The sequence below is a fragment of the Scophthalmus maximus genome, chromosome 4 (genome assembly GCF_022379125.1).
Source record: "Scophthalmus maximus strain ysfricsl-2021 chromosome 4, ASM2237912v1, whole genome shotgun sequence".
Taxonomy (NCBI): Eukaryota; Metazoa; Chordata; class Actinopteri; order Pleuronectiformes; family Scophthalmidae; genus Scophthalmus; species Scophthalmus maximus.
In genome coordinates, this window is record NC_061518.1 from 26,105,408 (window position 1) to 26,131,750 (window position 26,343).

General features: G+C 40.5%; 1 protein-coding gene across 1 annotated transcript; it reads right to left on the reverse strand.

Annotated features, from left to right (window-relative positions):
• Positions 1 to 1,120: 1,120 nt before the first annotated feature.
• On the reverse strand, positions 1,121 to 25,811 carry aldh1a3 (aldehyde dehydrogenase 1 family, member A3). The gene is made up of 13 exons (XM_035628916.2): positions 25,652 to 25,811; positions 25,444 to 25,548; positions 24,791 to 24,931; positions 21,916 to 22,045; positions 17,613 to 17,674; positions 12,212 to 12,340; positions 11,442 to 11,555; positions 11,240 to 11,342; positions 10,210 to 10,394; positions 6,422 to 6,586; positions 4,250 to 4,407; positions 2,846 to 2,920; positions 1,121 to 2,747 (listed from the first exon to the last, which is right to left on the reverse strand). Exons 1-13 carry the CDS (start codon positions 25,748 to 25,750, stop codon positions 2,678 to 2,680), a joined length of 1,536 nt encoding a protein of 511 aa, XP_035484809.1. The 5' UTR covers positions 25,751 to 25,811; the 3' UTR covers positions 1,121 to 2,677.
• Positions 25,812 to 26,343: the final 532 nt, after the last annotated feature.

Consider the following 26,343-nt stretch of genomic DNA (forward strand, 5'->3'; position numbering starts at 1 on the left):
GGAGCTTCTGGGTTCATTTATTTTTTTCCATATATTTTTCAATTATTAGGGGTCCAAGCCAGCGGGGGCTCCCAGTTCTAGTACCCTATTGTTATTGTACAGATTATTCTTCCGTCTTCTTTTTTTTTTATTTTCCCAACTGTAAAAGTCCCGCCACAGCCTAAACCGCGCACGGTGGAGCAGGGGCCATTTTCTGGACTGGCCCTGCACCCTGCCCACACCGCAGGCACAAACACTGACACGCATCTGCCACTAGGGCGCGCAACAATACATTTTGGCCGCAATTTGGCCTATAACTCCCATACCGTGCATCGCACATTTATAACCCTTATATCCACGCGTTCCCTGAATGGAGTTCTAAGTACTTTGTTTTGGCCACGCCACATCCGCCTACATTTTTCACCCGGCGAATTCATGATTTATCGGAAACGTACTTTTTGGAACTCCTCCTAGGACGTGCATCCGATCTGCACGAAACTTGGCCCGTTGCATCTCAAAAACTTGTTGAAAGAATTCCGCTCCATTCAAAATTGCGGAAGTTACGTACAAACAAATTTGTGTAGCTAGCTTTCCCAAAAGCAGCTGGGGGGGGGGGGTAATAGCCAGAGGTTGGACCCCGTCATTCACTGTTTGCAGTTCTAGTTATGATCAGAATTCTACTGACTGTATATTTGTGGACATGCTGTGCTTTTACCCCCTTCATGTTAAAGCGAACTCACCTTGTTGCAGTCAGGTTGAATAAGCTTGTACCAGCTTTTTTTTTTACAGCTGACCGAGATAAAACAAACTAATACTAACATGTTCCATGTCAACTGTTTTATTCTGTGCCAGTATTTATGCCTAAATGATGATCAAATTGCACCTAATTTCACTTCAGAATTTCTGCCATTTAATATGCAGTTCTTTGCAGACTTGCTTAATCTGTAAATAAAGTACTGTATGTTGGCTCTTGCTATGTACTATACTATTGCTATTATTAATGATTTAATTGTGTTGCCCTGTCATCTAAATTCATCACCCTGCCCCAAATCCTTTGTTTGTGTGTGCAGACTAGCTGTTTTCGTTTTTTCTCGGATAAAAGATACATTCCAACACACCCTGTACACAGAATAACACAAAGTGTGATTGATTTTCTTTATTCAGAATTTCTATTTAAATACAAAACTAATGTGAGAAGAAACAGAGGCCATGTGTGATAATAAACAAACACTGAAACATATTCGTTGGTTACACACACACATATTAAAGAAAGTTGACACTATCCATGTAATTATAACATTGTTGCTGTTACACGACTAAATGGTACTGGAAAGGTAAATATTACCTTATCTGGGACAGGAAATGGAGTTCCTTCCAAAATTTGAAAGGGAAAGCACATAATCCTCAGCAGAGAGAACATATCATATTATCACATCAGGCTAGAATCAGCACTTGGAATTAGAAACAAGTAAATTTGCTACTCAACAATTTACCAAAAAAAAAAAAGGTCACTATATTTTTTGCGTTTATATATATTTATGTAATCAAGCTGCTTCATAGACTGGGCTACACATGTTTGCATTTTTTTTAACCTTCAGTTTTTGACATGACACAAAATGACCTCAGGTAGGTCCTCTAATCTCGTCACTCAGATGCCCCATGGAAGACCAGGACACTTGAAACCTTCCAGCTGAAAGAAACACAGAAATGTGGTTCTGCCTCTCAGTAAGGGACAAGCTGACCTTTATGGTTCATTATTGACCTTTGAAAGAGTAGTTGAAGCAACAACATAAAAAAGCTTTTACCCACATCTGAATTGCTTCATCAGCGAAGTTTCTTCACTTGACAATGACTTGGTTCAGTTGTCATCTCACGTGATAGAAAGGTGGTTGTCTGTCCTGTCTTTGCCAAAGATTATGTATCAAAGTCACTCAAGGCAGAGTCGGGAAAAAGCGCTTTCCAGGAAATATATAAAATAAAAAAGGGTAGAGTGAAGCCGGTCTGAAGGGGCACTCTGTCAGAACCACAGGAACACAACATAAGTGAAATAGCAAGGGCCATGGACAGGTGACTGAATGATCAGCAGAAACAGACAACACTAGTTTTTTGTGGCAAGACCAGATCAAAACCACTCACAGCATCCACCGGGAGGGGTCAAACCTGGAGTCAGCGGTGAGTAAGAGAAAGACCAAGGTGGCCATATCAAGGGGGCCAACTCTGCTGATGAATGCCACATGAAATTTCACTTGTAGGCAATCCTGATACTTTCTTTGTATTTTTTGTGGGGGGTTTTTTTCAGTTTATTGAAAAAAACAATCACATTTAAGGCCAAGTAAATGTAATGTAAAATCATTACTACATTATCATTCGAAATTTGTTCTTCATAAATGCGGCACTGCATGTTCTAAGAGGGAACATCCAAATGAATTATTGTAACATTCTATGATAAATATGAACATGTAAAATGAAACATTACCAGGCTCATGTACTGACATTACTTAAGCTGATGAGTAAAACCCTGTATATAATGGAAAAACAATGTCTCTCTAAGGGGTCTGATATACTGTATAGAGCAAGTCATATTCTGGCCTAACCCTAACGTCTACATCGTGAGCCTGACTGAGACAAGGAAAGGAGCGGGGGGCTAATGGTCGGACGTGATGGGGAGCGAGAAGCACTGGATTTTCCCAAGTTCTTCTCACATGGTTTCACTCAGTTTGATGGTCACTGTTTTCACCTCTGAGTACTCTGCCAGTGCATACTCTCCACTTTAGAAGACACAGACGACACAAGAAGCAGGTTAGTTAGGGAATACACACTGAACATGTATAATATTAGAAGAATATGAAACATGAAGTGTTCTTACAGCTCTCGTCCATTGCCTGACATCTTATACCCTCCAAAGGGTGTCTGGGCGTGGAGGGCGTTATAGCAGTTTATCCTTAAGACAGAAAGAGAGACAGAGAAAGAAAGGAGATCATTGCCCATGTCATTAGTCAGCATTAGGTTAGTCCCCTATTTACTTTGTGTGTTTATACTGTACATTTCAGCTGACTTCCTCCTTTGCTCTTGTTATAATTACTACACCCACCAGAAACGTTTGTCCCTTGAGCGTTTTAGAGCATTTGCTGAATCCACTGATGCTCTCTCAGGCTACCTCCACACTAATATGTTTTCATTTCAAAACAATCTCTCTCCAAACAAATTTTTGCATTCATGTAGATTGGGCATGTGCATGCCAGTGTAAACAGGAAACAAATTGTCTCTTCTGCAGTCTGTTGCTTAGTCTCAAAATACGATGAACAAGGAACAACTATGGTGAAAAGTAAGACACGGGATTTCTTTTTTGGAACAACGGTGAAGTGAAATTGTTGAGCAACGGATGTCTATTTCATTGTTTCCAAAAGTCTCATCTAGACTAAACCACAGCCCAGAGGTTTTCAAACTAAAATAGGGCCAGTAAAGTTTCTGGAGGTTTTCGTTTTAGGTCCATGAATACTGCAGAACAGTGTGGACGCCAGGTGTAAACATAGCAAAAGTGATGGATGTCAAAACCCAAACATATCAGTATGGACATAGGACAGCAAATATGCCTAGCAGTACCCACACCTCTAAAGGTCAATAATTAACATATTACATATTGTTGTTTAATCTGTGCATAAACAAAAATTATGTCAGACAGGAGAGTCCATGCCTATTCATTTTTCAAATTTTTGCCTCAGTGAGGTGCTGCCACCTCTGCCTCAGCCATAATTCAAGGTTGATTCATGATTTAGTTATGGCTTTGGAGGGAAACGCGACATAGGATTTCACTCAAATGGTTTTCTTATATACTGTTGAATTCACAGCTGATAAACGGATTAATTATAAAGACAGTCGTGCTTTGACATAAGACAACTATCGGTGAAACCTGGTCTGTCTGGCAAGTTAGATGTTTTTTCTTTTCAAAATGGCAGACTCTTTTTTATTTGAGGGTCAGGGGTGAGTCCGCCTCTCTGTAATTTATCTCTGTGTCTCGGTAAACGTCATGTATAAGGGAAATTGTTTGAGCAGGAAAGATGAAACATTGAAAAATGTTGTGAATCTTGCACAATGGTTAGTATGCAGCAGGTGTAACAGCCCCTCACAACATTGGCATCACTTGATCAGTTCATGTCTAAGTGTTATTGTGGTTGTTTATGTTTGTTGAAATAAAATTGGAAATGTGGTGTTTGAGGAATAATGACCAGGGGAAAGAAATGCCTGTCCTGGACTGTGAACAGGGACTTACCACACAGTGCCAGTCTCCAGGGCTGCAGACACAGACAGAGCTCTGTCCAGGCTGGTTGTGAAGGCTGCTGACACCAGGCCATATTGTGAGCAGTTTGCTCTTTCTATAGCCTCCTGCTGGGTCTTAAAGCTGAATATACACTGCACTGGACCAAAGATCTGAGAGGGCAAACATATCATTGAAGAGCAGTCACGTACAGAGAAGTGAGTCACAGTGTTTCTTCATTTAGTCTCTCCTACTGACATCTACGCAAGGAGCATGAATATGTGATATAACTGAAGAAAAGAATAACTCGATGAATCAATAAATAAATTTAGCAAGAACTGTGCGTTCCAATATGAAGCACAATTCTGTCGTGTAGGACAGATGTGCTTTTTCACAAATATGTTATCAATATTATGTTTTAGCACAGTTGATGTTTCTGGGGGTGCAAGCTTGTCATTTGTCTGGTTAAATGCTCCATGCAGCCCGTGTCTACTCATTTTTGTGACAACGTCAAGCAGCAATTGACTGCAAATGATTTCAAATTAAAGCTGAGGCATGGCACTTTAATGCAGTGCCCATTAATTTCTATTTCACATTTAATGTGCTGAAGCTCAGAGCCTGGAGAGCAAAAGATTTGCACATATCCAAATACCTACAGTCTGACCTGCATATGTGTCTTGTTGATTATATTTAATCAATGTTTAAGTCAATTTACGTATCAAATCAGACTTTGTGATAGCAGATACTCAACATTAAAAGGACTTGGAATCAGGACTGAGGCTGAAAGAATGTGCATTGGATATCCCTCACCCAGCAGAGTTTATGCAGAAGAAATGTAGAACATTCCCTGATGATTGTTTCTTTTCGCTGAGATGAAATGAAAAAGGTTGCAGCTTTGTCGAACTAAGCCCCCCTGAGTGATGACAGATCTCATGTTTTGTATCATCACAAGATGACTTGGGTCACGAAAGATGTGCACACATGAAATTGTCGGTTGTGAAGCTTTGAGTGTTTGAGAGACAAAGTCACTGATGGCAAATCTGCAGGAAGCTCTTTACAGTTTCCCATAAAAAAACGTTTCTGTGAAAATCTGCATATGTTGTGACTTGGTGCTTTACAAATAAAATCTCTGATGACAATTTAATCAGTGCATTCAAGACTTTTCTGCCTTGAGGAGATTAACCTGTTGTCAAGCCCTTCTCTCATGATGTGGAATGATTATTAGAGGATGTGAGCTGGAGCTTATTAAAAGGAAATGTGATGACACTCTCTGAAGTGGCCACCAGCAGATCCCACTGTCACAAGTCCTACAAGGTTTGTAAATGTCTAGATTTCCCCAGATGAGTTGACTTGCAAAAAGGATGCTCAGTTTTTTTTCTACTGCACATAAGTTTGTGTGCAAACATTTTTCTTGCAACAGTGAACATGAGAGGACTGTGAGATGAAAGGCCGTTACCTCCGTGATGGAGGACTTACATGACCTAACATCACTTTGTCAAGCCTTGCATCACTGTTCCCATTGGGAGTGATATCTACTGATGAGGAAAAATCTAAGTGTTCGGCACAAAGTGCATAAAACTATCTGATTAAGCTAGTTCCTCATATCAAATGGCTCAAGGAACACAATAACAGAAATTACAGTCAAAAATATGATATAATTAATTATAACTATCAAGTAAATCCGACTTATGTTTATTGAAGTTTCTCATAATTTGGAATTGTGTTTGTTTCCATACAATCACAACTGTACAAACCAATTCCTTTGTCTAATGTGTCTCAAAGTGGGTACTTGAGTCAGTACCATCACATGTAGAACACTGTGCACTGTACACAGTCATAATGTAGTACACTGTGCATATCTTGCCTGTGCCCCCTGTTTCATGTGACCTGGAAATTACTCCATCAGCACCAACAACATATCCTCCCTCCTGAACTGCAAATCAAAAACAATAATCGGTGCCCCCTCCCCGTCCGCCATGGAGTCAAGATGGCGACAGCAAGACATGTCCATCGTTTTACACTCAACGTTTTGACTGATTTGGCTGTGAAGCCTGCCTCTCTGCTCCTTTGCTCATGTAATCAAAGCATAGGTCCACAAGGTATCAGCATTAACTCTCACGCATTAACACAATCGCCCGCCCCGTCTGTGTCAAGCTTTATTTGTAATGTACTGAAACAAGTTTTCACCTCTTCCTTGGCGATGCGCATGTGATCTTTGACCCCGGAGAAGATGGTGGGTTGAATGAAGAGGCTCTTCTCACCCACAGCGACTCCTCCATACTCCAGCCTGGCTCCTTCCTTCTTCCCACTCTCAATCAGATCCATAATCTTGTCAAACTGCTGTCGGTCAATCTGCAGCCGGCATCAGGCAAGGGAAAGATAAAAATGTAATGCCCATTATAATGCTGGTGAATGGATGTTGCTTTTTTCAAGTGGTGGCTGCGACTAAGAGTGACCGCTGACTTTATTTGGACTTATTTCGTCTTTAAAGAAGGTGAGAGAAATGCCAAGTGGCAGACAATAACTGGCTGCAGCAATAAAAAAAAAAAAAAGGTAAGTCAACAGAAGACAAGCAGAATGATGGTTATAATTTCATACATAGCTCACCACAAATTGCAAACCCAGTGTGCCCTTAATTGGAAACTTTCACATTTAAAAAAAAACAATTGAATTATAATTACTGCTTGTAGAAAGTAACGTGAATACAACAGTGGCCACATTGCTGTAACACTGGCCCAAACTTTTACTGGTTTGGTTCATTCTTCCGCTCTACCGCTCTCCCTAAACATCCCCTGAACACTACCTGCCCAGCACCAAACATTACACAGACAAGCATTTATCTCACCCTTCCACAAATCTCACCTTTGTGTCTTAATTAAGTTTTCCGGTTCTTATTTGTCGTTTGTAGCGTGCCATGAGCTCATTGCTGCTCCCTGAGCCGATTTCACACTTGATATTGACACACGGGGGGTCGCCAAGGAGGTTATGTTTTCATTGCTTTTTATTTGTTTGTTTGTCTGTCAGCAGGATTACTCAAAAACTTCTGAAATGATTTCCATCACTTCCTTAAAAATGCCAACATAGGGAATTAGCCTTGGCGGAGGTATGCGCTCTACGGGCATTGTTCAAGTTGTGTTTTCAAAAAAGTATTTTTTTAGTTTTTTAGGGAGAAAAGACTTGTACGTGTACGTCTGGCCAAGCGTCCCTCCATTAAAGGGATAGTTCAGTGATTTTGAAGTCCAGGAGGGAAGTTGTATGAGTTACTTATGCATAATTAATGTTACCTTATGGAGATGGTGATCAGCGATGTCATTTAATGGAGTTTGGAGTAAAATGGGGAGTAGCAAAAGTCGGAGTCCCACTGTTGCAGAGGGGACCACCGAAAAACGTCTTTTTCACTCACATTTTCAAATGCTTACCTAAAAAATTAATATCCATTAAATTGTACGCTAAAGGATGTATTTTTTTCACTGCTTTAGTTTGCCGCCAGACATTTAAGTTTGTACTTATTTTTCAAGCATACTTCTGTTGTATTACAACCCCACTGCAAAATCACTGAACTATCCCTCAACCAGTTATATTTACAAACCGCGCTCACGGTGTTGTGGCACAGTCCACAGCTTTTTTTGTTTTCAAATGACTGAGCATGGGCTGCGCCGAAAACCTGGATTTTTTTTTCTGCCGCGCACGCAAAAAGCCACAGCTAACGGACAGTGAGGAAATATTCGCAGATTTTTAAAGGCTGATTAACATTGAAAGACCTACTTCAGACCAGAGGTGGCCAACCAGTCCATAAAGAGCCAAATAAACCCCCACACTTTGCAAAGAGCTGCATGCAACTTCCAATAAGTCTACTATTGTAGATTTCTTTGTAGGCTAAGTGTTTCCCCTAAGACTTTGTGAGACAATGGTGGGTGACGTCAGACCCTGTAGGGGGGTCCGGGGCCATGCCCCCCCGAGAATTATTTTTGTACATTTCAAAGATAAATCTTTGAAAGCAATTTAGGAGGTTAGATCTATAAGAACTTTATGCTCTTGCAAACAATGTGTGCTGTAGTAAAGAATTGAATCATAAACACATATAGATATGAATGATGATCACCACCATTAATATCCTTACAATCTGTGTTGTATGGACACTGGCAAACCTACCAACCTACCATTACAATAAAGGAGGGAAAAGTATCTTCTTTTGAAAATATCATTCTTTGCATGAAAACAATAACAGCACATAACAATTAACTGTAAAAGCAACATTTATTGTAAACTTGATACCTGCAGGAATTTTTTTTAAAAAAGTAGTAATTTGTATAAAATATGAGAAGATTTTTTCCCGAGGATATTGTAATCTATCAGAAGAGTTGTCCTCATATTTTTTAGACCGTAATTCTGTCTGTCTATGATTTTCATATAATTTCCACTATCATACATGTTTTGTGTACGTCAAAGAAATTGAGTTAATGTTCAGACATATATTGTATTTATAAGGGCAGCATAGAGGCTACTCTCCAAGAATAAGAAACGATCACGACAACGGCTTTTTCACAACAACACCGCGTTCTCTATGGCAACAGCTGATTCTCCGCTTCAGGGATCAGTGTACTGAGTGGCTTCAGAGCTCTGAGGACTTTAATCTTGCAGGTCTTCAGTCCACAGCCGGTCTTTACTATCTGTGGCTCAATTACTGCAAGTTACTTTTGCAATAACAACACATCGGAGGGATCATTCTGCCTCCCACTTAAGTTTGTTATTCACGCGTGTGTACTTGAACGCATGTACAAGGTGAGGGAGCACTGCGCCGCACAGGAGCAAACAAATAGCCGCTCTCCACCCAGCTACAGATGGACTTCAAAACACTCATGCATATAACCCACAATGCAACGATCTGTAAAATACCGTAATTACGCTGGTACTTCCTCCATTAGAAATGAATATCCATTGGTTGTAATGCATAAAAGCACCACCACTAGTTTGATGCTCCGCAATATTACTTTGACCTGAGAAGTCTTATAATGGATGCGAAATTCTAATTGACGGATTTCCATCGTAGAGACTGAGAACTTTTATCCCTGCAAATCAGTAACTTTTTGCTAAGTTCCCCATATTCATAACTTTTTGATTTGTCCTCTGTGATGCTGACTGTACAGGGACGCTGGTAATCGGTAGGGTGCTGAGAGAAAGTGTATGACGTCATAGTGTGGCGTCCTGAGGGGACCATTCTATGTTTTAATTTTTGTTCTGTTATGTTCTTAATGACTGTGCTGCAAGTGTCTCAGTGTCTAATTAATTGAGACTATAGCTACATAACATGTAACATATAATACTCTGCTGAAATTAATTATTTTTCATGAAAGTGATTTAAGGAAATAAAGACTGTGTTGTAACATTATCCATAATCATGATCCATAACATCTGTGACATAAACCATATTATTAGGTCATCTTCATCTCATGCGCCTATATATATCTCAGTGAGAAGCGCATGTCAGATCACTCCTTCTCGCGACTGCATGTTCATCTCCACTAGAAAAAAAATATAGGAAAAGACTTTTCCCTGACCATTCCCTGAGAAATACAAAACTCCCTCCTTCAGAATTTGCAAAACGCCTCGAGTGCATTTTGTAATGCAGCAGTCATTCATTCAGGTGCTGACACCATGGGTGAATAGGGTGGTTTGGTTTATGGCAACCCCCCTCCATGTAGAGTCGAGGGTGAACTATCAGAAGTTTACTACCAACTGCGCAAATATCAACAAGTAAGTGAATATATATATATAACATGTACAGAGCAAATGCATAAACAACAGCTAATTAGCATCAGCAAATGTAACGATGGGTAAATCTCTCTCAAAAAATATTTGATTTGTTGATTTGTATAGTGTTCTCTTTTGCCTTGCCGTTACACCTCAACAGTAGGGGGTGCTGCAGCACCCTCCGCACCCCTACTTCCAGCATCCCTGTGACTGTGTGTTCTTACCTGTGGCCCTTGTGACGTCTGGGGGTCTAGTGGGTCTCCTATGACGATCTTCTTGGCCTTTTCTATGCTGCAACGCACAAACTCTTCATGGATACTTTCCTCCACAAAGACTCGCGATGCAGCCGTGCAGCACTGGCCCTGGTTATAAAAAGCTCCTTTCTGGGTTTCCTCCACAGCCAGCTGCACTGTAGACACACATGCAAATACACATTCGATAAGAGCAACAACAAAAAGGAAAGAGAGGAAATAAACACCCCAGTATTTTAGGAAACATTTTAATTTCACTTTTTGTCCCCTCTTTGTTCTACTTCCCCCAATCTACTTTTTCTATTGTGTCATTCCTACAGTCACTACCTATAGTTGGTTAAGGTTTTCGTCTCACCCTATTAATCATGCACTATAGTCACAGGGGTCTGCATTATCCATCTGAAACTCATGGACATTCTTTATGCACTTAAAGATCCAATCATCACTAAAGTATATGTCAAAAAGAGAGCCAATAAAAAAAAAGGAACATTGAAAGTTGTCATATTGTTGTCATACTAATTAGTAAGATGTTTGGGTGAATGTGGATTAAAATTTTCATCACAATGAAAGCGTAAATGGTCAGTCTAATATTTTATTGTGTTCTCAATCATAGTTGAACCATCGGCCTTCTGGACAACCCGCTCTATCTCCTAAGCCATAGCCGTCCTTCATGCATGTAAGCAAGCCCTCTCATATACTCAGAAAATAAATAAGCGGACTGGTCTTAGTGTCTCCTATGATTGCTACAGGCCTGACCCTAACTGTCATTATCCATAAGTGTACCACTTCACTACCGTTTATATTTTTGATAGTGTGACAGTCATATCAATGTCAGTACCTACCCCATGTTGCTTTGTGATTATGTAGGAATACTTACATACTGACTCTCACTAAAATCTGTGGCTGCAACAGTGAGATATAACTATAGGGCAGGTCATAACACAGAATTTGCATTGTTGCATTTCACGATTAAAAATGAGACAGACAGATCATTTTTACTTACAGTCACAGTCAGCAAACACAATGCAGGGGTTCTTCCCCCCCAGCTCCAGAGTCACTCTCTTCAGATTACTTTTGGCTGCTGCTTCTTTGATCAGCTGGCCTACCTGCAGACACACCGGTACATTTTTTATTTAGGGAAAAACTTATAAATATGTTTAGGTTTATGAGTATTTATCTTTCACTCATACATTCACATACTGTACCTCAGTAGAGCCAGTGAAAGCCACTTTGTCAATGCCCATGTGGCCGGCGATGGCTGCTCCTGCCGTGGTACCAAACCCTGGAACGATGTTCACAACTCCAGGAGGGAAGCCCGCCTGAATTGGTGTGGCAGAGAGTAGGGCAGTGAAGAGAGTCCCCAGTGACCCCACACTTAAGGGGTCAAAAGACATCTAACGCCATAAAAATAATCACATTTTGATAAAACTTCAAGCTCAATCCTTCATTTTACAGACTTAAATATACCTAAAGGCCAACAAAAAAACCCGTACCTTAATATTATAAAGTGTGGATTCAGTCTGAATATTCATTTGACTGTTTCACAGGAAGTGTGTAAGTTTTATGTGCATAATACATTCAGGTTATGGAAAATAATAAATAGTGCAAAAAAATGTGTACTTGTTGAGCAAAATCATTGTCTCATTTGAAAGGAATGCTGTTGTTGATTTACACTTAAAGTTGTCACCAGATCACAGTGAAAGTGAAACCTGACAACAGTCAAATTGAATCCTTTCTTTAATTGCAATCATGGCTAGTGAAGGACAAGGGCCTCTGGGAGTCTCTGAACCACAGTGTCTGCCCAGATGCGTACAGTCACTACAGAGCAGTGTAATCAATGAGAAGCAGGATTTCCTATAAGAACACAAGCCCAGAATCTCTTCATGAAGACGACGATCAGAGGTTTAAAGTCTAAACCTCGTTCAGCCCACAGCTTGGATCAATCCAAGTTTACATGCTGAGCCTGAAATTATACCTCTTTGATGAGCGATCCAATGTGTAGGGCCGTGAGGGGGGTCTGCTCTGCAGGCTTGATGACCACAGTGTTTCCACAGCTCAGGGCCGGCGCTATCTTCCACATGAACATCAGCAGAGGAAAATTCCACTAGCATAGAAGAAAAGAACAAAAATGAATCGATGGCCAAAACATTTTCAAATGTGTGGTCGGATTGTGACCGGTGATCACTGTTGGATGACACAAAAAGCAATACAACGACGAAGAGCTTTAGGTCTTCAACACCTTCAGGACATATGATGGGCTTCTTTTTCATGACATAACGTGATAGCAGAATGTGTTTTTAAAAATCAGTGAGGTTTGTGGATGTTCACGGCTAAAACTTAAAATATCAATATATATGAGCAAATAAATACTATAAACCCCTAAAAGTATTGAAATAATTGTGACCCATCATTAAAAAAATCCTTCATTTACTCAGGGAGTTTTGCTGCAGGTACACTCTGACAGTCACACAGTTAAACACATTTATTTGTTAAAGTCACCCAGCATAACCACAGTCTGATTTGCTGGCCACTGAGCAGCTTCACGAAAGCAAACAGGATTAAGACATTATTGTTTAAGGGCACCTGAGGTGGTTATGAAGAGAAAACGATGTGTTTTCATTTTCCCTTACAGAATTTAATCTGCGACCTTTTGGTCACAGACCCTCTTCCCTAACCTTGCGGCCACCACTGCCACCTGGTTGATCGACACAAGACAAGGAATCGGAAGCAGAAAACCACTTGGACTCTAGTACACAAACAAATCTGGCAAGCCATGAAAGCGTTGTCTATGAAAAGTACGAATGACATTAAAAATATACAAGAGTTGGTATGAGGAGCTACACGAGTCGATAGCACTGAAGTGTGCATAGATATAGTAAGCCCCAAAGGGGAAAACACGATCAGTCCTTTCCCACCCACACTGATTAAAGCTCAGCTTTGTCAGTACCCAAATTAGTTTGTAACCCTATTTAAGGTTGTACTCCGAGGGCCTCCATTCGTTTAGCTGGAAGTGAGTCTGGCAGCATATAAAAGCTGTTTAAGAAGACAAAGGTATAGAACTTTTGTCATGGTGGACTTGAGAGGGAATGTATATGGCAATTTCCTGCATTCAATATATATCATTGCAGACCCCATTCCCATTGAATGCAAAAGTATCACTGATTCATTTTTGGCCAGTACTAATGTACGTAGTTCCAGCAGTGTGGTGGTGAAGAGATAGCTGAGTCTGAGGGAAAAGCCTTCAGTTTCCTCACATGTAATAAATCCATTTTCTGTGCAGGGTGGCAGTGTTCCCACCTCAGGAAAAGTGTGAGGAGTTTGAACATCCAAAAGGAGCTTGAAGCAAGAACCTCTGCTGTTAGAGAGAAACCACCTCAGAGGATTTGGACACCTCCTGTAGGCATTTCTTTAGAGTTCTCTTAGAAGGAGACCGTGGAGCAGAACACACCGAAGGGATTACATATGCAGTCTGGCCTGAGGGACATCTGGTAGGGTGTAACGATTCGGAAACTGCAATACAAACATCCACAATCTGGTATCATGATACTGGACGACAACAACATCCCAAGGTATGAGCTGTACCATGTCTTCAAACTGAGGTCCAAACAAAGGAGTTGGAGAATCATTACACCCCTAACATTACCCAATGCTGTCTTGTTTACTTTCATTTTGCTAATTTGCAACCACAACTACCTGGGTATGGATAAGCAGTGGAAAGAAGATGGAGTGAATATTACTAAAAACCCATTGCTCTAAAGTGACCCTGGCTTTGGGTTAGCCCTTTAAGTGCTGTGTAGTTGCCTGCCTAGTCCAGTTACAAATCCAGCTACGGCTACTATATGTGAAATACTGAAACAAAGCAACAGGCAGGTGTAATTTCTGGTAGTTACTTCTGTCTCAGTGTAAAACACCCAAATCTGTGTTTATATCCTGTATATTGTATGTACACAGAGGATGGAATATTCCATAAGTCCTTTTTTTCAAATGACCGTACGCATTTATGAACGTTTTTGATGTAAACAAAAGCTTATTGCTGTAACTGTTATAATCTATCACTGCAGCGGTCGCCAACGGAAATAATAACAACTACACAAATGGCACAAACCTGGGCTAATAATCCAAGTAACATACGCATCAGTACTTAGCAACGTTTTTACAACATTTTCCCAGTTAAGCCATTAAAGACAATAAAAAGAGTCATAAATCAGGAAGGACTGCAGATGATTCAAAGTAAACAAAGTCAGAAAAAGAGATCTTTTATTTTCCAGTTGCCATTTTCCATGTTGGAACCCAAAGGACAAATAATTGGGCAGTAAAACCCAAATTAGACAGCAATATATGTGAGTGCTGCATGTTTATTGTTTAGGCATTGTTAACATTTACTACACTTTGGGAACACTCAGCACTATTAAGGGATCTTGTGATCACAAGTCAAGAGAAAGGTTTCCTGTTTTCCTCTGACAATGACTCATGCGGCGTGTTTGCCAGCAGTACTTTCAGTAATTACACAACGTTCTTCAGTATGAATTTCACTTTTATGATATAATCTCCCATGTCAAACAAGGGCCGTTTTGTTCCTTTGTTGCCAAAGCAACATTAGAGGTTACAGGCTTATGTTCAAAGATAAAAACTGAATGGCAGCGTCACGATGTCGAAATTATACTCGTGTCTGTGTGGATATACAACAAAGTGAAACATGATATGGTGAAACACCAACTCCCCCACCCTAAATCTGATGAAGTTATTATCAAAAGAAAAAAACGTATATTCCAGTGTGTGAAAGTAAATCCATGCAGCACAGGATTGAGACTGTGTGTTCCTGTAAGAACAGCCCTAAAGGGATTAGCAGAGACTAGGTCTTGTTTAGGGAGAGCAAAGATTAAGATAAGGTTTCTGGTACTCACGGTTTCATTTCATCCTCACATTCAGACAGTGCCTTTAAATGAGTGCAGTTGCTTTACTAGCACTACACATTTATGATTAGTATTTTTCATGAAAATGAAGCTCAGTCTGCAGTGGTTCCAATCAAATCGTAATATAGTTCAGAGAAAGTGATGACAGTGATGTTAGCAGTGTTACAATTGAGCCATTAACTTGACATTTGGGGGGGCTTGCACCATTAACCACCACCGCTCTATAAATACAGTCCATTAAAAGAACACGGTGAGAGGGAAATATGTTTCTGTCCATGCAGTGAGAATCTCTGTGTGTCCAGTACATGAATTGATTTATAGAGCTGTATATTGCAGAGCAAGTCAGCCTTGTGGCAACAAAATGCAAAGCATTTTCTCTGATATCACTTAAAAATGAGGACAGAGATGCTAATGAACAGACGTAGTGCAAAAAGCTTGGGTAAACCAGGGAGAGACATGCATTTTTTTTCTTTCTGGAATATCAGTGGTGCCATTAAGTCAAGCAAGCCAGAGTCATTTAAACTGTTAAAGCTAATATTAGTTATCACTATCAATTAAACAGTACTGAAGTGGAAGTGATATCTTTCCTTACATCTGATCAGAACAGGGATCAAACCTGGGCTCTCTGAAGGGTGACTGACTAAAGCTATAGCGACAAACATGACAAGATGCCCTTGATTTAGCTTCCACTGTTTGATATTGCAAGTTTTACGCTTGTAATTTAATTTTCAGAGACAACTCTTACTACAAGTTCCTTTGCTCTCACTGCAGATCTACGTGTCTATTTAAAAAGAAAGTTTTTAAAAAGTTTTTTAAAAAATCGTATTAATTCAGGGGTCAGGCACATGTTAAAAGGAACTTAATGTGGACGGGCAGCAACTTTGCACAATACGGTATGCAAAACAGGAAATAAGCTCAGACCTGTTATTAACAAAATTGTTACGGGTCGGGTATCAGGACTGATATTAACCAGTTGGGTCAATTTAGAGATGATCAAGAGGGATGGGTGGGTTCTTTTACTGAGCTTTACGGGTGCAGGTTTGCAAAATTGGACCTGTGCTGTCTTGGAGTACTGTACCTAGCTCCAATTAATCCATAATCCACAAGTAAAAAGATAGGTATAGATGGTTCTTTGCCTGCCTTAAGTAAAACAATAGTAACAAGGGGATCTCTGTTGATCAAACAATTGTTTGTTATTGCCTTTTAACAATCAATATGACTATGACAGAAATTATTAAACGGTTGGCCAACTAATCAGGTCAATATCTGGCATTTTCAGACGATCAGCTGATGCCTGCACTCATAAGGCAGTAAAACATTATGTCTGCAGGCACTTCTGCACTTCTTTCATGGACTTTTTGGTGGGGTCAAAAAAAATCCAAACTTCTAGCAATGGCAGTTGTCTCATTTTCAGGTTGCGACAGAGAACAAACCTGCATGTACTCATTGAACCAGCTGTTAGAGCCACAGTGCTATACATGTGTTAAACAGACAAGCAATATCCTCTCTTCTTACAGTCTCTGTGCCAAGCTAAGCCTCCAAGGCTGATCCAGAAATGTATTCATCAATGGAACCACGAATCACTGCAGCCTAGCCATTCTGATGAGAGGGACGTACGCCACTAAAGTTTCCTCTATTCCTGTTGCAACTTTTTTAACATACTGTAATGTTGTCAATGTGCATTCAGATCAGGACATTTTCTTTTGGAATGAATGTGAGTGGCTGAAAAGTTTTTCTGAGTCCCAGGGTGTCATATGACCAACACTGCGCCAAAATTGCCACAGAGCCCAGCACCACTGCTTGGGCTTGAAACTATCTCTGCACTGATCTACAGATATCCATATTCTCTGACTCCATAGCAGACGGCGAGCAACAATAATGTCAGAGCAGGCTTTTAACTTTCTGGTGACACATAAAAACTTGTTGGAATGTCCTCGAGTTATAAACTGAACACTGAGCAATGTTCAGATTTTATAACAATGCTTATTGAGAACATATTGTATTACAGCAGAATGGTCCAACATCCTGTGATACCCTTTACTTGATATGAATAATAAAACACTAAGAGTGTTATTGTGTTTTCCTCACTTTCAAGGAAAATATGCTGACTTACAATTATTTCTTGGAGACTTGCTGTAAACCTAACACTTCGCACTCAACCCTAACCTAGCCTTAAACCTAACCATACCCTGACTTTAAACCAAGACTTCCCCTATAAAGTTTATGATACACGTTGTGGGGACTTGAGTCCCCACAGTGTAACCATGTAAACAGATTTATGTCCCCTCACAGGTTCCCACACAAACCTTAACAGTACATCAACAGCAATATTATCTGCCATTTTTTTGTATTTAGTGTATGCACCCAAGTGTATATCTGTGTCATGTTTAATTTTCAGAGACATTTCAGAGAAAGAATTTCTATTCAAATAGAGAATTCAAATCAGATCCCCTTCGGACTTACAGGAATGATGGCTCCACACACGCCAACGGGCTCATGTTTAGTTAAACACATGAAGCTTTCATCTGTAAGAAAAGAAAATACAGAAACAGCATAATCAGTCGGATGTCCTATATTGCAAGATCCACACTGAGAGAATATGGAGACATCACAACCAACATAACTGATGGTTGTGGTTGGGTGTGCTGCTTCACCTGTAACTAGACCCAACAGTCTGCACAGGGGGGAGGTTCAGATAGATGGGTCAACAAAACTGTCACTTTTAACACGACTGAGTGCTGTTCTCACTCAGCCTCACAGACCTGCCAACATTTTAGAACCATCACCACATCTGTCTGAGAACCTTAACCAAGTGTTTAATGCCGTAAACATGATGACAAAAATCTCCTAACATGAACTGAGAAGTCATTTTAACCCGGGCAAGAAGTGTAGCACTAACAAATAATATCATCCTGCAGATAAAGGCGTGGACAGATGACCTGTTGGTTCTTAAATGGCTGAAGAACTTTCAAACATAGCAGCCAACAGCTATTTTCTATGTAAAGATATAGTGGATAATGCTAGCCATGCCATACAGGTCCGCTAAGAGTGTGCTGCACTTTTAAAAACCACCTCCACCTCCACCTGGGACCTGCACCCATTGGATAGTGCTAGCTGTCAATCACACGGTAGCCACGACCCAAAGCATACCGTGCTTCGTTGTCTTTTTTACTCTAGATGGGACCATCAATTGCTAGATGAACACTATGCTGTATTGAAGAAGACTTGAAACTAGCGATTGAGGCCATACACTCCATAGGAAAATGTTCAGTGGAGTCGCCCTCTGCTGATCAATCAAGTCAATGCAGGTTTCAGTCACTTTCGCATTCTTTTATTTTTCTTTGGAATCTATGTTCATTTTATACACAATCTATGGTTTGAATGGCAGCTAACTGGATGGGTTTGGGATAGGGGTTTTTGGTAGCACCAAGATGCTGGTGCTAGTGCGACATCTAGTGGCAATCAATATTTTAAATATAACAGAATCAATTGAAGGAAAAAGAGCAACGTTGGGCAGGTTCCGTTAATCTTTAAAAACATTTAGCCACATTTTAGGCTTTTTAATAATCAGTGTCATGTTTAAATTCCCTTCACGTTATTGCTAAGTGCAGTTTTCTCTTGTTTTGTTCAGCTGTTTCCATTTGAATCCTTTTACAACGTCCCAACGATACTAATGGTGCAGTCAACACCCTGTGTATGTGGTTCATGGACGTGTCAGAGGCTCAGCACCCTGACCTTCTCTAGTTTCCCATGTGACTGATCACAGACTGGGTGACTCCCAACAATAGGACTCGTCTCCAGCTGCCTTTATCTCTGAGTCACTGGGTGAGTCCATGTTCAGTCGCAGCTCAAAGAATGTTACACTCACTGAGTGAGGAAGTCAGTGGGGAGCATCCTCATCGACAAAATGTTGGGGGGAGCTGATAGCAGCAAGTAACACATGATTCAAAAGAAGCATGTCAGCAGTTGGTTTGTATTCATGAGCACTGAAGGAGTTGACTTTATATTTACGTAAGTGAGTTTGATGCTCATGGTCGTTCGTTGTCCCTTGGGCCTCCTACCATCTTTGTTTTGCAGTATATATTATTATGAATTATTGCTTGTGCAAAAAATATTTTTTTGTATCAATTGATTCAGCCATATCAGCTCCAGCCCCAGTAATATGGATAATGGTTGGATGGAAATGGACGATTCAGCCAATTTAGCTTTGTATGAAAATGAGCGCATAATGAAGTACATTTAGGTGCCAGTTATCTTTTTAAAAAGTTATTTGGATCAAAACTTAGGACAAACAGGTCGGACCGGTGTATTGTTCAAGATGGTCTGAATTTTGTTCTTCCAAATCTTCTGTTTCTTATATCTAGAATATTAGGTAGAGAGTTTACATCAAAGCCCATACATCACTTCAAAGACTAGTCATATGGTTTGGTGAACTCAGGCCCATAAGCAATGTGTTTGTGCTTGTGTGTGTTATGTACCTGGTTCTTTGGATTTTGTGGCACCATGAATCAAAGAATAAGTTACTAGATGAGTTATGTGCACATTAAAATTCCAAGTACCTTTCACATTATGTTATCCTTGATAAATGTTTATCCTTTTTGCTTTTTTGGCGATTTTACTGATGATAATAATAATCAACTGGGCTGTGTTTCTCCATTCATCATTCACAACAGCCAATTAACGACATTGATCGTTTACAACATGCAATTTTTGTAACTTTCCCCAAAAATAAAAATACGCCTCACAACTCTCGACTTTGCTGTCTCCAATGTATTTTAATTCCACTAAATGAAAGAAACCAGTCAATGTGATAGCGAAGTACATAATTAGTAGTTGAAAGACTATCAATGAAGTTTTTGGAGGAGGAATTCTCTAACTTCAGTCTCTGGAGTTGCTGTCGCCATGTCACAAGCAGGCCTGCAAGTTAAGAGGCAAAAACTCAATCGGCAAGTCTGTGGGCGTGGTTTTTGATTTGGCCGGAAGTAACTTAGTGTGAATGATGAATGGAGAAACAGAGCCCAGTTGCTCATCAGAGCAATATAGGTAAAAATTATGTCAAAAAGTTTATCAAATCAAATGACAATTTATCACTGTTTTTTTCCCTTTTTTTCAGTTATTTTATTCTTACTTCCACCCTTGAGGCAACTTTACTCAAATGATAAATAGCAATTTTGTGTTGTGAAGGATATATGATGATTGTAAAGAAGTGAAAATTATGAAACATGGTTCTGTTTCATCATATCACAACTTTTTTTATTCAAATCATAATGAAATGTATCAAATCAATTGATAAATCATTGCTCTATTTGTCAATTTACATTTTCATCAGTTTCATTTTTAAGTTAATTTTTGTTACTTCCACCCATCATATATATTAACGTTTGCACTACATAACATTAATTAGTAATCATTATTCTCACTCTGGCTTCCCCTGCATGAAAATGAACTGAAAGCAGCAGTAGCTCTATTACTAAAGAATGTTTGTAAAATTCCACTTTCATTCAAAATTAGACTCTGCATTCCACATTGTGTATTTAGCCCACAATTTAGCACATCTTCACTTTCAACACTAACTCAGCTGATTGGTATGTGAGACTACTCCAAAATAAGACTGGGGATTACTGGCTGAGTGGCTGCTGGTTCGGCGAGGCGTTGAGCCAAGGCTGATTGCTAATCCTCACAGCCTGTTGCACCTCACTGATCACTATCTCAGCCTCTTCCTCTTCCTATTGTCCCGCCACGCCGTGCGTCTCTCAGCACTCCATTGGGATCTAATCGGGAGGAAAAGGCAAACGTGTTTTGTCTATCCGCTGTCCTGTGGAGGCGGAGGAGAAGCAAAGTAGGCTGTGACAAGAGGGGGGAAGTACTAAGAGTCTGAATGACATACCACCCAGGTCTCCGGACAATCCTGAGCCAGGCCAAGTCACTTTTTTTGTAGTAATTAGTTTGTTTCCCAATGGTGCACTGGTTATGGATTCCCTGGCATGTGCAAAAAAAGTACCCATCATGTGCACTACTAATTATCTTGTGCCACTCTTAATTATCTTGATTTATTCATTCATATGAAAAAATGTTGCATGACTTTGTGTGGAGCTCAAATCTATGACTGAATAAATTAACTGACTAATTAACGGCCCCATAATACCAAACCACTGCTGCTTAACAGCTCCTCTCTAAATGACAATGAAAGCTGAGCAGTAAGTTTTTCAGAAAACATATGTATTTTTTGTGATGTCAGGAATTAAGTTGTTCAGGAGAATAAATAACCAATTTGTCTACACAAGTCATCAATGATACTAATTTGATAGCCGAAATTACTAACGTGTTTTATTAAATAACTGTCAAATATTGTAACTGCAATAAAAAAATTGCTGGTGACACCAACTAAGCTGCAATTGCAGTTGGTTTCCACTACAAATTATGTTGTGATGTGCGAAACACTCAAGAAACTATGAAGAGGCCTCTCTCGCCCTGTGCAGCCGTCTGTCTCATGCATCGGTCGAGGAAGATTTGCTCAAATTTTAAACAATAAAGCTGTTAAAACGGTTAATGGCTCACATTTCATTCCACACGTTGTACATACAACCATGAGCCCAAAAGAACAATTCAAGTCTAGTCAAGTATTATTTTTTCAGATTTACATGCAGCTTTTAGTGGCTACATGACAAATCAAACAATTTGCCACACACAGGATCTCTCACGTTTTTGTTGGCCATCCTAAGATCATAGCTTTTGTCTGTTGAATTAAAGAAGATGGCACACTCACCTACAGGCAAACTCTTGCCGTGGATCTTGTCAGTCCAGCCTGCATAGTAACGAAGTGTTTTGATGCTGCCGTCCATGTCAATGAAGAAGGACTGCAGGAATGGTTTCCCTGTGTCCAGAGTTTCCAGGGTCTAAAAAAAATCAGGAAGACACGAATCACACTTCACAACAAGATTTGATGCAGCAACACATAAGCAACACAAACAATTTTGTAAAAACCAAAAAAAAATTTAAGAATTATAAAACCCCCCCATATATTTCAATCATTCATTTTGATCATTTAATGATGGTTTCGGAAATTAATTATTTAATTGACTTTTAGCAAACACAACATAAAACTTTGCGTAGTGTTACTACAATGTAGTCCAGCGACAGGGGTCCTGACTGATACATTTCTCCTAATAAATCAGCCCAAATGACCGCAAAGTAGTCCAACGGAGACGGACAACCGGGCCGTTCTCCCTGCGGTGTGCAACACAGAGGTGACGGAGCAAAACAGTGAGGATCAGATTCACTGGGAGCTGGATTGGGGCGAAGAACAGGTGCCCGCAGGCCCCGTATCATGTGATGACGACCCGCACCACCAGCTTGCTTTAGAAACGCCCATGCATACAAAGCAGTCCACTCCATAGTCCTCATCTATCTCCTTCAAGGCACCTTAGGAGGGATTAAAGACGAGACCGAGTGTCTTCTTTCCATTTAGTCTGATGACAGTCTATAAGGGAAGCATGGCAATTCTTAGCACAACTGGCTTCTTCCCACATTATCAAAAGCAACCAAACACAATAACGTAGCTTCATAGATGGCTACCCTCCTCATATATTCTTCTTCTGTGTGCCTCCAGTGTGGGTACATTGTTAATACCCTGTGTAAATGTAACCAGATCTAGATACAATCTGGATACAAAACACATTTTAATACCTGGTGTAAATAGAGTCTTAGATTATCCGGATAAAATGCCGCCTTGTTTCCAATCTCTCTGATCATAAGACAGCTCAGACTAAATTGCATTGGCGATTTACCGGTCTTGACAGTTACTTTGGGGACAACAAAGTTACAGTTAAAGTTAGTTAAAGTCACAGCTGGCCATCTACAATTATGAGGAATTTAATGCTATACTCTAGGGTTCCAGATATAATAACAATTATTATAATAATAGAGAATCAATTTAGGGCCTAACAAAGGTAGTGAGTTGTATGAGGCTGAAAACAGCTGGCAAGGTAGTTTCTATGTGGAGCCAAGGGTGGTGCAGTTGGGTCTCAGCCACAGTTGTCCACTGCAATTTACAGTGCCAGTGAGCCAAGTCAAGCATGTAAGACAATTATGTTATATAATAATGATTATGTTTAAATGTGTCAGACATGATTTACACTGCTTTGTCTGGCCTACTCCTTGCCATCACGTTATCTGGAGATACTTAAATTTCCTTGTAAAAGGAGAACTGAGAAGAAGTGAGGCTCTGCGGCTCTGGCAGATAATGAAACCACTGTACCACTTTACTGTACCTTTAAATGGCCTGAATCTGGACCTTATTTCCTCGAACATAGCTGGGACTTTAGTGTAATTAGCCTTAGCCGCCATTCTACCACTCCGGAGCATGTTTGCAATAAGCACTCACATGCAATCTGTTATTATTACTTCACTAAGGTTTTAGATTTATAGATCTAGGTCTTAACTGCAAGATGACAGCTAAACAGAGTGAAAAGGCACAGCAACAGGGGTTTCATTCCAAACAATATCTGGAAGAGAGGGAACGTAACATCACGCAGTCATCACAAAGAGAGGGTGGGGTCACAGTGTCATGATGTCATGCTACAATATCGGCCAGTCCTGTAAAAATTAGTTAATGTCATGACAGCACATGGACAGCTGCAGGAAAATCCCAATGGTGTGTTGCTTACCAATCAGTAATAGCTTTTCCTATTGAAATCTATTGTAATGAAAATCAATTACCCTGGAAAAGGAAACTGAAGTCGATGCTAACGTGGCCGGCTATTGTCATTCCTTCACGGTTAAAGATTAAGAAAATAATGACGTGTTCGTCATTATTTTCTTAAAGCACTGCACTGGAGTTACTTTACTTTCAGAGGGAAATATTGTAGTCTTTACTCCACTACATTTATCTCACAGTTATATAAATGGTCATAAAATATGATGCATCATCCTACAAGATAAAATAGCCAAGTATATGAAACAATCTATACTAAAATGCTGGTAAGAAATTAATGCATCAGTAATAACTTACTAGTAAAATTAGTATTTAGTATTAGTAAATCGAATGACTCTATGTTTTTTATTAAATGTCCAGTGTGTAGGATTTAGGGATCCTTAATATAATAAAATCTAATGAAATATCATACAATATAATATCATACAATATAATATAATCATGTTTTTATTAGTGCATAATCACCTGGAAATTTGGATAATTGTGTTTTTATTACCTTTTATATTTACACAGGGAGCAAGCCCCGTCCCCATGTTTTCTACAGTAGCCCAGAAAGGACAAACCAAACACTGGCTCTAGAGAGGGCCTATCATGTTTTTATATTACCGTGTGAATTATTTTGCTTGGATAGGGAGGATGGATGTCACTAAATCTTACACACTGGACCTTTAACTTATTAACTCTTAATAATCCGACTTAACTTGACCTGCAGGATAATATACTTAGTGTTCTTTATCTTTAAAATGTTTGAATTCATCTGTTATTCTTGAACTGTATAGGCCCATGAAAGTCAAAGTGATTTAGTGATTTTCTTTTTGTCATGTATAATTTAGACCCATCAGTCATTTTGTTCCACACTGTTTGCATGCAGCTGTATGCAGAAAACCCTAAATTGCTGTATCCTAGAAGGAACTGGGTGGAAGCCCACCGCCAGCAGGAGCCGGTCCCTCTCTATCAAGTCGGCCAGTTTGTGCAGCAGCCTCCCGCGGCTGGATGCGTCCATTCTCCGCCACGGAGAGCCTCTCTGCACGGCCGCCTTGGCTGCTTCTACGGCCTTGTCCACATCTTCCTGCGGAGAGAAATGAAGCACAGTCAGGCAGGACAGTGCCAGGTCACACAACACTGGACTACAATTTGAGCGTCAAACATGTGGACATGGCCATGGCCAGTTTTCAGCTCCATATTGAGAGGAAGTACAAACTGTAATAATAGGCTAGTGATAGTAATACGCTTATATTTATTTAGAAATGGCCAGTTTCCATTCACATGTTACTTTTCTTTATAAAACTGTCTGTGACATGCAGCAAAAAGCTGTGTTCAATTTTATGGTCACCGACATATTGTGGGTCTAAACTTATTTTGCAAAACATTCTTATTTTGTGTTCTCATATTAAGTTCTTATGCTGCATTAATCCTACTGAAAGACATTCATCAAGTTTTCATTCAAGTATTCAGTGGTACCGTTTGCAGGTTTCTGTTTGAAATCATCATAACGCCACCACCACCACCACCACCATCATTATTGTGGTCATTAATACTGCATTAAAAAGCCTGTTGACAGGGCCCCGGGGGCCTTCCTACCTCGTCTGCTTCCTGCACATCGCAGATTTTGACACCTGTCGCCGGGTTGAGAGTCGGAAACGTCCTCCCCGCGCAGGACGTGCGCCACTCGTTGTCGATAAAAATCTGTGGAGAGTGGAACAGGCTTTTTGGCCACGAATCTACAACGTCGCCGCGGACGAACTTGAACGCGGGGCCCCGTGGGGAGCCCCCCGGCCGCACCTCTCACCTTGGTGTGCGCGATCCCCTGGACGTCGGCGGGCCGAGGCAGGGCCGGCGCCGGGGCTCCTCCACCCGCGCCGTTCTCCGTCACTCCGTTCTGGGCCATTCTGAGGTCGCTCCCTGCGCTCGACGGTGTCAGCCCGTCCGGCCGGCTTTTCTCTTTATTCATTTTATAAGAATGTGGAACTCCTCCCTCCTCACGCTGCAGTTGACGGGGGCCCAACTCCGCCCCTATCACATATCAAGGGCCCTTATCTGAGGGGGGAGAGTCGTGCGCGCGCTGCGCCGTGGAACCGTCCCGCGACGCGTAACGCGTTCATCATGAACCTCGGATGTTGGGAGCAGATCCTTCAACTTAGCTAAACTAGAAGGTGTGCCCCCCCCCCCCCCCCCCCCCCCAAAACTGTTCCTGCTATAATTTCCAGTCAATGTGTGTGTGTGTGTGTGTGTGTGTGTGTGTAAGGCCCTGCTCAAACCAGGTATTAAAATCCCTCCTGAACAATCCAATCCCAAGTGGTCAGTTGTGAGGTGATCCGAGGATGGCCTACTCAGCTGACATTTTGGTGATTCACGGAAAGCATTGTCACACTTTTCAGTGCTTCCCATACATTGATATATTTGTGGCCACCTACACAATATTAACGCTGAAAGAAACATAATGCTTTGATTTTTTTTCACTATTTCAAAGGGGTACATTGC